Source organism: Chenopodium album, chromosome 14 (genome assembly GCF_948465745.1).
Source record: "Chenopodium album chromosome 14, dcCheAlbu1.1, whole genome shotgun sequence".
Lineage (NCBI taxonomy): Eukaryota > Viridiplantae > Streptophyta > Magnoliopsida > Caryophyllales > Amaranthaceae > Chenopodium > Chenopodium album.
In genome coordinates this window covers 38,284,560-38,297,472 of record NC_137847.1, presented here as the reverse complement: position 1 = coordinate 38,297,472, position 12,913 = coordinate 38,284,560, and the positions used below count along the sequence as shown (strand labels likewise).

General features: G+C 36.0%; 2 protein-coding genes across 2 annotated transcripts; both read left to right on the top strand.

Annotated features, from left to right (window-relative positions):
- Nucleotides 1–240: 240 nt before the first annotated feature.
- LOC145579213 (DNA replication licensing factor MCM3 homolog 2-like) lies at nucleotides 241–7,598 on the top strand. The gene is made up of 17 exons (XM_081636461.1): nucleotides 241–408; nucleotides 515–630; nucleotides 744–952; nucleotides 1,738–1,868; nucleotides 1,956–2,194; nucleotides 2,299–2,535; nucleotides 2,670–2,824; nucleotides 2,903–3,111; nucleotides 3,204–3,369; nucleotides 3,446–3,645; nucleotides 3,773–3,832; nucleotides 3,916–4,008; nucleotides 5,221–5,432; nucleotides 6,666–6,737; nucleotides 6,843–6,984; nucleotides 7,092–7,199; nucleotides 7,387–7,598. Exons 1-16 carry the CDS (start codon nucleotides 343–345, stop codon nucleotides 7,149–7,151), a joined length of 2,367 nt encoding a protein of 788 aa, XP_081492587.1. The 5' UTR covers nucleotides 241–342; the 3' UTR covers nucleotides 7,152–7,199; nucleotides 7,387–7,598.
- Nucleotides 7,599–8,670: 1,072 nt separating this feature from the next.
- On the top strand, nucleotides 8,671–12,269 carry LOC145579212 (uncharacterized protein At2g34460, chloroplastic-like). Its single transcript, XM_081636460.1, has 5 exons — nucleotides 8,671–8,897; nucleotides 9,205–9,402; nucleotides 10,924–11,043; nucleotides 11,632–11,904; nucleotides 11,995–12,269. Exons 1-5 carry the CDS (start codon nucleotides 8,772–8,774, stop codon nucleotides 12,157–12,159), a joined length of 882 nt encoding a protein of 293 aa, XP_081492586.1. The 5' UTR covers nucleotides 8,671–8,771; the 3' UTR covers nucleotides 12,160–12,269.
- The last annotated feature ends 644 nt before the right edge of the window (nucleotides 12,270–12,913 follow it).

Below are 12,913 nucleotides of genomic sequence, written 5' to 3'. Positions count from 1 at the left end.
TCAAATTAAAGAAATACACAAACTAGCAACCGAGGCATCATCCGGGACATACACTAGTTATTGATTAAAATGCGTAGGGAGTATAATTTTTTTTTTAAATATACGAAATTCATACGTACAATAAAAAGAAAAGAAAGACACATACGGTACATCAAACTTGTTCCCGCCAAATTAAGGAAGACAACATCACATTTTCCCGCCAAAACCAAAAACCCCTACTCCCTCATCTGAAAACCCCGCCCTTCCTCCGTCAACCAACATTTCCAAAACTCCCTCTTTCTCTCTCCTCTCTCTTCTTTCTCTCTCCTCCCATCTCTCTCATCCGCCATTGTTGCACCTTCAATGGACATCAGTGAAGAAACATTTGCAGCTCACAAGCGCACCTTTCTCGACTTCTTAGATCACGACGTATTAAACCCTAATTTCATCAATTCTCATATCCAATTTCCTCAACATTTCTTCTCATTTTTATCCCAATCTTCACCTTTTTCTCTTTTGTTCTTGATTTGAGCAGGTGGGTCATGGAATCTACATGGATACCATCCGGAAAATGATTATGAACAAGCAGCGCCGCCGCGTAATCGTCAACCTCTCTGACCTTCATGACTACAATTCCGACTTAGCTCGCAGGTTGATTTATCTTATTTCTGCAAATAATTTTACCCCTTTTGATTAATTTCCTTAATTTGAAAAAAAATTGAATTTTTTTAAAATTAGGGTTTTTGGGTTTTGTTGATTGTTAGGTTGTTGAGGAATCCTACTGAGTACATTCAACCGTTTTGTGACGCGGTGACGGAAGTTACTCGGAGTATTGATCCTAAGTTTTTGAAGGAAGGCGAGCAAGTTGTTGTGGGGTTTGATGGCCCATTTGTTTCTAGAAGGGTTTCTCCTAGAGATCTTCTGTCGCAGTTCATTGGTTCTATGGTTTGTGTCGAAGGAATCGTTACGAAATGTAATTTTTCTTTCCCTCTTTTAGCTTTGTCTTGATTATTTGGTAGTATAGTGTTCATTTGTGCTGTTTGATTGTCAGTTTGTGTTGAAATTTGTGTTGTGTTTTAGTTTAAATATGATATTTTTGGTTTGATTTGTTTTCTGTAATTGTGACCGATACGAGCTTGAAGTTTTGTTCGTAAGTCCTGGGATTTATTTGTATCGGTCCCTTTGGTATAGAGGGAGGTTAGGGGTGAGTAGTTGGCATTTGGGTATGTATTATGTAACCATAAGAGTGAGAAAGAACTTGCCTGTGTAGTCATTTGGAGAAGTTCTGAAAATGGGTAGTTGATTAAAGAATGAAAAATAGCATTATTATGATAAAAGATGGATTTTGTCACATTTTTGTCAAGCAGTATTTGGCAGTGGAAGTGGTTGAATTTGGTTTTTCACTTTTGAGATTTGTACAATTATTAAAGATCATTTGTTTCCTCCGGAGTCTTTGGATCAGGATGAGTGAGGCTTGTTGATGTTCCCTGAAAGTCGAAACCTGTTATGACTATAAGTTCGTCTATTAGAATGAAAATGTTAAGTGTTTGTGCAATTTAGCCAACTTAAAACAAGGACTGGTTTTTCTTCAAACTCATGCGCCATTCTATATGCTTTGTTGAATGAATTTGAAATAAAAGTAATCGATAACTGCTGTCAGATTCAAGCTTTAATTCACACGTCTTTTTAATTTGTTTATTCTAATAGAAATTCTCACATTTCATAGAATGCTACTAATAAACTTTTTCCCTCGTTCAGGTTCTCTTGTGAGACCTAAGGTTGTAAAAAGTGTTCATTTCTGCCCCTCAACTGGCAGATTCACTTCCAGAGAGTATCGAGATATTACATCTTCTACAGGCTTGCCTACCGGTTCTGTCTATCCTACCCGGGTAATGCTCAATTTTCGTATTCTAAGACTCTTCTTTATCATAATAAGCATGTATGTTTTTTTTCTTATGAAGTAAACACATTTATAGGATGAGAATGGAAACCTTCTGGTGACTGAATATGGATTGTGTAAATACAAAGATCATCAAACTTTATCAATGCAAGAAGTGCCTGAAAAATCTGCCCCTGGCCAGCTTCCAAGAACTATAGATGTCATAGTTGAGGATGACCTTGTTGATGCATGCAAACCTGGAGATCGAGTTGCAATAGTTGGGGTCTACAAAGCTCTACCTGGAAAAAATAAGGGTAGTGTGAATGGAGTTTTCAGGTTTGGCCACTCACAATATAATGGTGCTGAAGCTGTTTTTCTTTTACTTTGGGCCAGACTGTTTATACATTAATTAGCAATTGACATGACCATTGTTTTCATAGGACAATTCTCATAGCTAATAATGTGACCCTGCTGAATAAAGAGGCAAATGCACCTATTTATTCCACTGAAGACTTGAAGAACATTAAGAAGATAGCTGATAGGCAAGATATATTTGATCTGCTTGGCAATTCCCTTGCACCATCTATTTATGGACACTCGTGGATTAAGAAGGCAGTTATATTACTAATGCTTGGTGGGACTGAGAAGAATTTGAAGAATGGAACTCACTTAAGAGGGTTAGTTACTTACAAGTCCTACATCTAAACTTTCTGCTTCACTTCTTTCTTTTTTCTCATCAGAATTACAGCGGTCCTTTTTAATACTTGTATTTCACTAGAAAGAGTGCTAACTAATAATCCTTTATTACCAGTGACATAAACATGATGATGGTTGGTGATCCTTCTGTCGCTAAGTCCCAACTGCTAAGAGCAATCATGAATATTGCACCATTGGCCATTTCAACTACTGGTCGGGGCTCCTCAGGTGTTGGTCTGACTGCAGCTGTGACTTCTGACCAGGAAACAGGTTATACCTCTTAAGATGCTCTAATCATTTTCTCTGATTTTTCTGACTGCTCAGTTAACAAGTGTTTGGTGTGAACAGGAGAAAGAAGGCTAGAAGCTGGAGCCATGGTTCTTGCTGATCGTGGTGTCATATGCATTGATGAGTTTGACAAGATGAATGACCTAGATCGTGTTGCTATACATGAAGTTATGGAACAGCAGACAGTAACCATTGCAAAGGCTGGTATCCATGCATCCCTAAATGCTCGATGCAGTGTTGTGGCTGCTGCAAATCCTATCTATGGAACTGTAAGTTGAGCTGTGTGTTATTTTATACGCATGCTTTTGCATGTACCCTTTGTTTTATGCCCTGATTTCAAAATTGTTATTTTGTGCTGCAGTATGATCGATCATTGACTCCCACAAAGAATATTGGACTGCCAGACTCTTTACTTTCTCGTTTCGATCTGCTATTTATTGTGTTGGACCAAATGGATCCCGAGATAGATGGTTATATTTCTGAGCATGTCTTGCGTATGCATCGTTACCGCTCCCAACTGGATGGAGGTAACTACCCTTTTATGTGGAGTATATCTCTTAAACTCTGTTTATGAAATGTATACCTAACTGTCTATGTATGTAGGAGACGGGACACTTGATAATTCACAATATGGGGGAGAAGAAGAGGTAGATGCTGGTTCATCTGTCTTTGTCAAGTTTAATAGAATGCTGCATGGAAAGAAGGCTCAGAGGGGGAGGAAGCAAGAGACTTTAACAATCAATTTTCTTAAGAAATACATTCATTATGCAAAGCACAGAGTCCAGCCAGAGCTGAGTGACGAGGTAGCCAAGTTTTAACATGCTACCCTCCTTTGTTTTACTAACTAATTTCTATGTATTGAACATAGTTTCATAAAATAGAAATTGAAATTTAGATTTTCTTGCTGATTCTTGTAGTCTTTCTTTGCAGGCATCTGAAAATATCGCAACTGCATATGCAGAGCTTAGAAATGCTAACTCAAATGCTAAGGTAATTTTCCAAGCTACTGTTTGGAAATTAATTTCCATGTACATGATTTTACTGATAAGTGAAAAACACACCTTTTCTTGTAGGGTGGGGGTGGAACTCTGCCTATCACTGCCAGAACACTGGAAACAATTATACGACTTTCAACTGCACATGCTAAGCTGAAATTGAGCAGAACGGTAATTAGAATTCAAATGCTAATAATATTGGTGTTTGTTTTTTATTTGTTTCATAAATCAGAAGCCACTAAGGGGTTTGGGATTCTTCCTGCTGGCAGGCTGCTGCTGTCACTCTTTTATATAGTCCTGGCTCCCTGATGGCATAGTCGGTTATTCCTGTTTGCATCTTGTTGGTTCTCATTCTTATCATTGTTAGGCTTTATTCTCTTCACCTTATTCTTGTTAGTTATTCTTGATAAAATCAAATAAGATCAGAGTACCAGACTTCATCAGAAAAATCTAATCAATCAAAGCCTTGATCAGAAAAATTCAGATCAGAAAATCAGTCCAGACTAGACAAGATTTTAAAGGAAACCAAACAATCCAGACAAAGAAATCAGACCAGACCCAGGTCAGACCACAAAATTCAGATCAGACCAGACCCTACTATTATTGTGAATGAGTAGATTAAGGTCAAAGGTATCGTAGTGAGTTAAATGAATGATAGTCTGTGAGTGCGTAATATATGTTTTCAAAGGAGTCAAAGCTTGCCAGATTATATGAAGTAGAGTTATGTCCATTGAAATAATCATTAACTGGTTTAATTGAATCCAAAAGCCAATGACCAAGTAAAAGTTGCCCAAGTGAATTTGAATCGATTGTCATTAGCCATTTTGTTGTCACTTCTGTTGTATCTTTTGTAAGAAAATCTTCATAGCCTAGATAAAATTATTTGGGTAGGTAAGAAGAAGGGTCCTTTCAAGGCGAAACCCCTCGAGTTAGCGCGCTAGACAATTTGAAAAGTGGGTGGAAAGGTACAGGAATTCCTTCACCAAATTGCCCTTAGTGGAGATTGAACCTCCAACCTCATGGTTGTAAGGTACTCTCCTTTCCACTAGGCAAAGCTTAGCTTGTTATAGTGAGGATAAGGTTGCTAAAGGTGGTTGAATGTCTTGATTCTTTCACAAATTCTACAATTCTTGGAGTTTCCAACTTGTTTGTGTGCTCCCTGTCATTATAGGAGAATGGAAAATATCTGGGAGAGGTTGATTTAATGAAAAGATCAACTACTCTTCACGGTTTACCAACTTCTGGAAACACACTATTCTTGTTGTTCATCCTAGTGGGGGTCTTTTATAATAGTACTTGTCTATTATTCTAGGTCACTTGTTAAGATTCTTTATTATGTGTTTATTATGATAGGATACCAAGTTAACAATAGTTGATTTACAGGTTTTAAAATCTGATGTTGAAGCTGCTCTTAAAGTTCTGAACTTTGCCATATATCATAAAGAATTGACTGAGATGGATGAACGTGAGCAAGGAAGGGAGAGAGAAATGGAAAGTAAGCGCCAAGCTGATCGTGATGCTAACAACAATGAACGAGTTCAGCGTCATCGTCGCAATGATAGATCTGGCCAAGGGGATGAAGCTGCCACAGAAGGGTATGTAACGAGCATCCTTGTTCTTTATATGTTTCTCACATCTCTCACAATAACAACTCAATGATTGAAATTTGAAAAGATTATATTAAATACTTGTTGCAATAAATATCACTGGCTGCAATAACATCCTTGTTCTTAACTAATGATATGATAGCAATCCAGGGGTCAATATTTATGGACTCTTGACAATTCAATAGTTTTCGGAATTTCATGCATGTGGACTTCTTTAGTGGCTATGTACTGCAAAAAAAACAATGCAATAGCTTGGTGATTGCGTAATTCTTTTGTCATCGTATACTCTCATTTTATCTTTTACCATTTGCGAGTGATTAGTGAGTGATGAGATGACAGTAGACTCGAGAGTGTATTGTGTAAGAAAGATTATTTTTCTTTAGCTGGTGTATTCTATTCTTCCAAAGCTTATACTTTCCCCGTTCCAATAATATTGCAACAAGGATGAAATTACGCATTTCAAAGCACATTTTATATGTTAAATATTTATAATTGTATAAGAGTAAAAATTTTAAAAAGTTGATATTGTGAAAGTATTTTATGAGATGAATCTAATAAGATCTCACATGACTATATTTTTCTTAATGTATAAATCATATTATATGGTCAAATAAGAGTGATAAATAGTACAAAAGTCCTATTGTTGCGATATTATTGGAACGGAAGCAGTAATAATTTTAGGGACTCTTTATCGACCCTCTTTTTTTTGGGAAAAGTCAACAACCCTTGAAGTAAAATTGCTATACATTGTTGTTTGGATAATAATGGACTAAATTAGAATGACTCAGATTATGGGTTATCTGTCACGAAGTAGAAAATAATCATTAAGTGGAGTCAAGGGCCGATTGACAGCAAGCGAACAACTACTAATGTTGTAGAGGTAACTATGTAAGATTGCATACATCTGCGTTAAAAAGCAACATTTGAATCCTCTCCAGCTGGTGCCACACAAGAGTTCTTTAGAGGCATTAAATTATGTTAGTGTTGATGGTATGTATGGTGTCTTTGAGTGAATATGATCAGGTTTAAACTTCTTAAAAGGAAGTGCATCTAGCTTATCAAATACTAATCCAATTATCTCCTGCCTTGTCCATCTTCACTAGTGTATGAACAAATATTATGAGCTCAAATTGTCGAGCAAGCTGTAAATGTTTTGGATGAATGGTAGTCTACCCCATTTTACTTTTTCTTTTAACTGATGGTCTTCTTTCCTCAATTCAGTGAAGCAACCGAAGCTATGGAAGTTGATGAGCCACCAGCAGACCAGTCAGCAATCAACATATCTCCTGAGAGGTATGCTTGCTCTACTCTTTTCATATGCTCTCTTCACCTAATACTTAATGCATTCCTTGATTTGGACTGCTCACTGTGTTTACCTTTTGCCTTTTGAAACTACAGGGTGGAAGCATTTAATTCTATTTTAGCTCAGCACATGCGAGCAAACTATTTGGATGTGATAACTATTGCAGATATTGACAGGGTAATCAATGAAGAGGCAGCTACTAGCTACTCAAGGGCAGAGATAATGTTTCTTTTAGAGGTAGTTGTTCACGATACATTAAACATATTTCTCTAATTTCATAAAGTATGGCTTAGTCTTCTGCATATTTGATGAAGTAATGATTGAGTTTTAATGTCTGCCTGCAGAGATTACAAACGGATAACAGACTGATGATTATGGCTGACATGACAGTGCGCATGATGTAGAATTTTCTGTCAGGAAAGCATCAATGCTTTCAATTTAAAAAAATGACGGTAATTGACTATTTTACGAGTCCCTTTTTCAGTGTCATAGATGAATAATACATACAATAGTTCATATGGTCAGTGGTAAATGCACAATTAAAGGCCTTGTAAAAAAAAAGGCCCTGTGATTTCCGTGTGGTATAGGTTTGTGAAACTAGGTTGAAATTCAGCTGATAGTTCGTATTGTGAATTGCAGGAGATTGAATCATTCAAGCAGCATATTTGATGTAACAAAAAGTATAAGTTTGCATTATTTTATGTAATGATGAGGCAAGTGGATGTAAACCGAAACTTTGTAGTTTTTAGTGTTGCCATGTTGTGTATCTATAGTTTTTATGAAATTGGATGCAGCTTGGTGCTTTTAGATAGCGTTCAGATTGTGTTGTTTGTTGTAAATGGTTTGTACCTTGCCTAAAGCTTAAGCTAATTAGATTTGTTGGTTATGACTCTACTGTTATTATGCTGCTTAGATGTCAGTGCAGATGAGCTAATTTCTTAGGCGAGGCAGACTTACAATCACCATTTGCAAATCATTCAAAGTAATTCCAAAAAAAAGTACTACGTATTGAGTTATCTCTTAAATTAGAGAAGTCATCTTTGTCATGCAATAGATTATCGAATTTCTGACTAGTACAAGAAATGAAAGTTAATTTTCTCCTCCATAAATTGGACAACAAAAACATGATTTTATGCTCTTAAATCTTGACTAATTTGCTTGCTATTCTCTGTGAACCTGCCAATTTTGATGACAACCACTGTTAATCGAATGAATGAGTCTACAGTGCTTTCTTTTGAAGAAAGTTAATTGGTACAATGATGCTAGAAGAATGAATTTTGGATAAGGGGATAAAAAAATACTCCGTATTTGGATTTTTTAATGCAGTAAACCTCTTAATTTCACTGTTCACCGTTGTGTCCCTCTTTATAACACTTTTCACAGTGTAAGTGTGTAACCGGCAAAATACATATAGTTTTCAAATAGTAACTTTGTCGTTTTTTCGTCGTAAACAAATTCCGTTAGTGGGGCCCACTTTCGATTTATTAATATTTTTTTTATCGATTTGTGTGTTGAAAAATGTTCGTAAAAGGTTTTTGGGGGTTATTTTGGCCAATAAAGGTCTAGAATCAGAGAATTGAATGAAAAATCGTAGGAGTGACTCTTACAAATGACTCAATTGGACGGAAATCGTTTGTGAATAGGACTAGACAAACTTTTTTTTTTTTTTTTTTTTTTTGAGAAAAGACTAGACAAACTTTTACCACTTACAGATAGTTTTATACAAAATTAAAAAAAATAAAAATTAAATAGTTATTCACAAAAGAATTTATCTTTAAAGCAATTCTACACAAATTTACCTATATATTTTCATATTTTGAGATAGTGTTTGTGGTTCAAGTGCACGATGATTTGCGCACCCGTGTCCAATGTCTAACGTAACTAACAATTGGAAAGAATAAGCCTAGCTTGATTGCCCTGGTACGTGGCAATACACCAATACATGAGGAATTGAGGACTGAGGAGATGAAGGGTGCAATGAAGCTTAATTAGTGGCTGGTGGATTGCGTAGCACTTCAAATTCCATGGCCATCTTCCTCACTAAAACTTGTATCTTTCACCCCCTTTCCATTTCACTCTCCAAATCCATCACCCCAAATTTTCCACTCTACAAAATCCACCCAATTTCATTTTCTGTCAAAGCTACCAAGGTAATTTATTAATTTCTAGAAATACCCAGATGCTATTATTCCTAATTTAGTGATATTATCAACTAATTATTTGACATTATGCTTATTTTCTTCAAGAATTTAGCTCAAAATTTAAGTTTCAGAAATACCCATTTGCTTAAATTCTTATTATATTGATATAACCAATTGATTATTTGACATTGTGCTTAATTGCTTCATGAAATATACTGTAATTCAAAATTCAGGAAAACCCAGATGCTTAAAAACCTGTTAAATTGACATTATGAACTGAATTTTGACAAATTTTGTGTTATGTGTTATGTTTTAGATGGAAGAAAGTGAAATAAAGGAGGTTGGAGAAGCAGGAGGGAGTACCCAAAGGAAGATATTTGTAGCAGGAGCTACTGGAAGCACTGGGAAAAGAATTGTGGAGCAGTTGTTGGCTAAGGGTTACTCTGTTAAGGCTGGAGTTCGTGACATTCAGAAGGCGAAAACCACCTTTTCGACTAATTCTGCCCTTGAAATTGTGAGTATACTATACTACTCATAATAACTTTAGTAAGAAATGAAATATTTGTATGTGGTTTTGATAATTTATTTTTAGAATTGTTACTTATTATGGCTACTAGATGAGCAACATTTGTGTTAATCAATGATAAGTGATTTATAGGTAGTGAATTTGATGGCTTCATGCTATAAAGTATTTAAGGGTACATGTAATGTTTGTGGTCTTACTGCTCGTTTGGAAAACGGAAATGGGATTGAATTTATGTGTGATTTTGTAAGAAAAGTCCTATATCAAATCTTTAGGATAAAAATAGTAAACCTATTTATTGGCAATGGCATGAAACATGGTAATTTAGACCATTTAGTTCATGAATTAAGAGATTTATATTAGTTGTATTCAACTGGAAAGATGTAGCTGTGATGATTAAATTTCCCTACATCGCAAAATGAAAGTCGATATGGTGTGATTTTAGTAAGGAGTATTTAGGGAACGAAGATTGGATTAATTCGGAGCGAAAGTTACCCTATATCAATTGAACCCTATGTTTGCTTAATTTTTCCAATGAAAATGAGTTGTCTTTACCCAAACGAGGGGCGTATCTTTAGAAAAGTAAAAGGGACTTGCCTTACGGTGAGCCTAAAGCCATTATCCTCGAGAATGCTGACCATGGTACTATTACATAACAGTTCTAGCCAAGAGAGTGCCAAAGCCAAGGCAGCAGAGCCAACTTACAAATACTAACTACAGCAGGTATCAACCAAATACAACTCAAAATTCATGTAAATAACCTTTGCAAAAATTCTATCCTAATAAACTATCAACTAAAGAAGTCTTCTTAGGCATGATGGTGTATGTTGATTTTGGCCCACTCAGAATCTTTTATCAGTTTCACACTAAGGTCCACTCTTTGCACCAAAAGATTCTAAGGTCCACTCGAAAGTTTATATTTTCCCAGTAGGCAAGGTTCCTGCACCACCAAATTACATATCAGCCACAGCAAGAGTATCCAAGACAACAAACAGATTTCATGAATCTATAATCTAAGAGCATAGAGGCAGTTTCTTGCATTATAAGCATGCAAAGAAGAAGTGTATGCAGGTCTCAGGATCAAAGTAAAAAAGAAGGCTGCAAGAGTCATCAACCCCGTATATAGCCAACATAACTCTACTTTTCAACCTCCCTATCACTGCTTACCAGCTATTATTAGCAATGTAAAACTTGGGTCATCTTTTCACCTTAAGCACCTGTGTCAAAAACAACACTTGGATGTAGTTATGGATACTTTCCACTTTATTTAGGACAAAATTCATGAATTTATTTGTTAATTAGCTGAACTTGACACTTTGACATGTACTCAAGTATGACTGGAGTACCCGAATCCAAGTAACATATAGGTGTTACTATAATTCCTGTGGTTGGAAGACATTTTTTAACTGAAACTGAAATACATTTATTCCAGAATGGAGGTATAAGTTATAAATTTGAAGCAAAATTAGTTGGATCATCTTTTTAAATTTGAGGCCTATAATTTGTTTGCAGGTTAAAGCAGATGTTACTGAGGGTTCAGACAAGTTAGCTGAAGCTATAAGTGATGACTCAGAGGCTTTAATATGTGCAACTGGATTCCAACGCTCGTGGGATCCGTTGGCTCCATGGAAGGTAAGAAAATCTTTGTATGTAGCTTCTACTGTTATTAAGTGGCACGGATAAAGTGCTATCCTTATTTTATTTTTATTTTTTGGTGCAAAGTGTTACCCTTTTTTTATTTAAGAGCTATATGAATATTAAATTTGGAAACTAGTGAGTGTGAGCTTGATTTTCTTATAATTAATTTTTAACTAAACACCGTGTGGTCCATATAGAACAGTTGTATACTATGTCACTCTTTTAAGTTTTAGTGTTTGATTGACAATTGACAACAATAAGTGCAGCCTGTTGCTGTTATTTGTGACTTCTGGAAAATGCAATATAATGTTTACTGATATAATTTTATTGGTGTGTTCAATCATCAAAATAGATTATCGCTATGGAGTAATGACTTGCCCTATATCTCTGCTGATCTGTACAATATATGGTTTTGAATTGACCAGTCGTTACATTCTGTTTCTTCCTCTTAGCCACCACCTTTTATTGCTTAGGCTTAAATTCATAACAGACACACTTTTGCGTCTCTTTTATCATACACATCCATTTGTATCATGTTTGTGCATGATGTAATTGGTCTATTTGATCTCATCATTCGTGCAGGTGGATTATTATGGAACCCTCAATCTTGTTGAAGCATGTCGCAAGCGTGGTGTCAAGAGATTTATTCTTATTAGTTCCATCTTAGTCAATGGTGCTGCAATGGGGCAGTTCCTTAATCCAGCCTACATCTTTCTTAACGTATTTGGACTTGTATTAGTTGCAAAGCTACAGGCTGAAAATTACATCCGAAAATCTGGCATAAACTACACAATTGTACGGCCTGGTGGATTGAAAAATGATCCTCCTTCTGGAAATATAATCATGGAGCCAGAGGTGACTGCCTCATTTCCTTATTTCTTCCTTCTACTGTACATTTGTGCAATTGCCAAGAACTTACGTGTTTATATTTTTGTACTCTGATAGGATACTCTTTCTGGAGGCAGTATATCAAGGGATCAGGTAGCTGAAGTTGCTGTTGAGGCATTAAATCATCCTGAGGCTTCTTACAAAGTAGTAGAGATAATTGCTAGTCCAGATGCTCCTAAACGGTCGTTTGAAGAATTATTTGGTGCTATCAAGCAACGGTGATTTTGTTGCATTTTCTTAAGAATGGTTTGTCATACTTGATAGTGTGTACAAACGTTTGCCATTTTTCAATATTTTTAGTGATTATATTTATGTAGTGTGAACTTCCTCAATCACCCTACTATATACATTAGCTGACAATAATCAGCCGAGTTGCGCAACTCATCTGTTCTCAGTGTGGTGAGCTACTTCTATTAGTCGGATCTTGATCTTGATTAGCCATTGCAACATGTTTTGTTTTCGCCTAAATAATATCATACAATCGTTTACAAGATGTGGTAGATTTCCGGAACCCCTTTTTTGGGGGTTGGGAGAAGGCTGTAATTATGTGCTATGTAGTGCAACCATTAGTCTAAAGTTATAGCCATTTTTATGCTCCAAATTCAATTTCTATTGCTAAAATTAAATTAACTCAGAAAAAGATTAGGAACATGTAAACAATTGAACCAAATTATTATTGAATAATCAAAGAAGAATATCGAAGTTTAGAGGAAAGAATCTTACACAAAACATTCAATAAGATACACTGAAAACTCGAGAACTAAAAAAAATTATACGTAGACGTTTGTCATTTTTAGAACATCCAAGCTGCTAAGGAAGCCATAACAGCAACCAAGGCTGGCACTTGCAGAGACACACCAGCACTCTGCGGCGAAGGAGTTGGTGCGGTGGCAGCATCTTGAGCCGCGCCAAAGGTGGCAAACATCGAGCAAACCATGATCATAGCCACAATGAAGGAGGTAAACTTGCAAGCTTC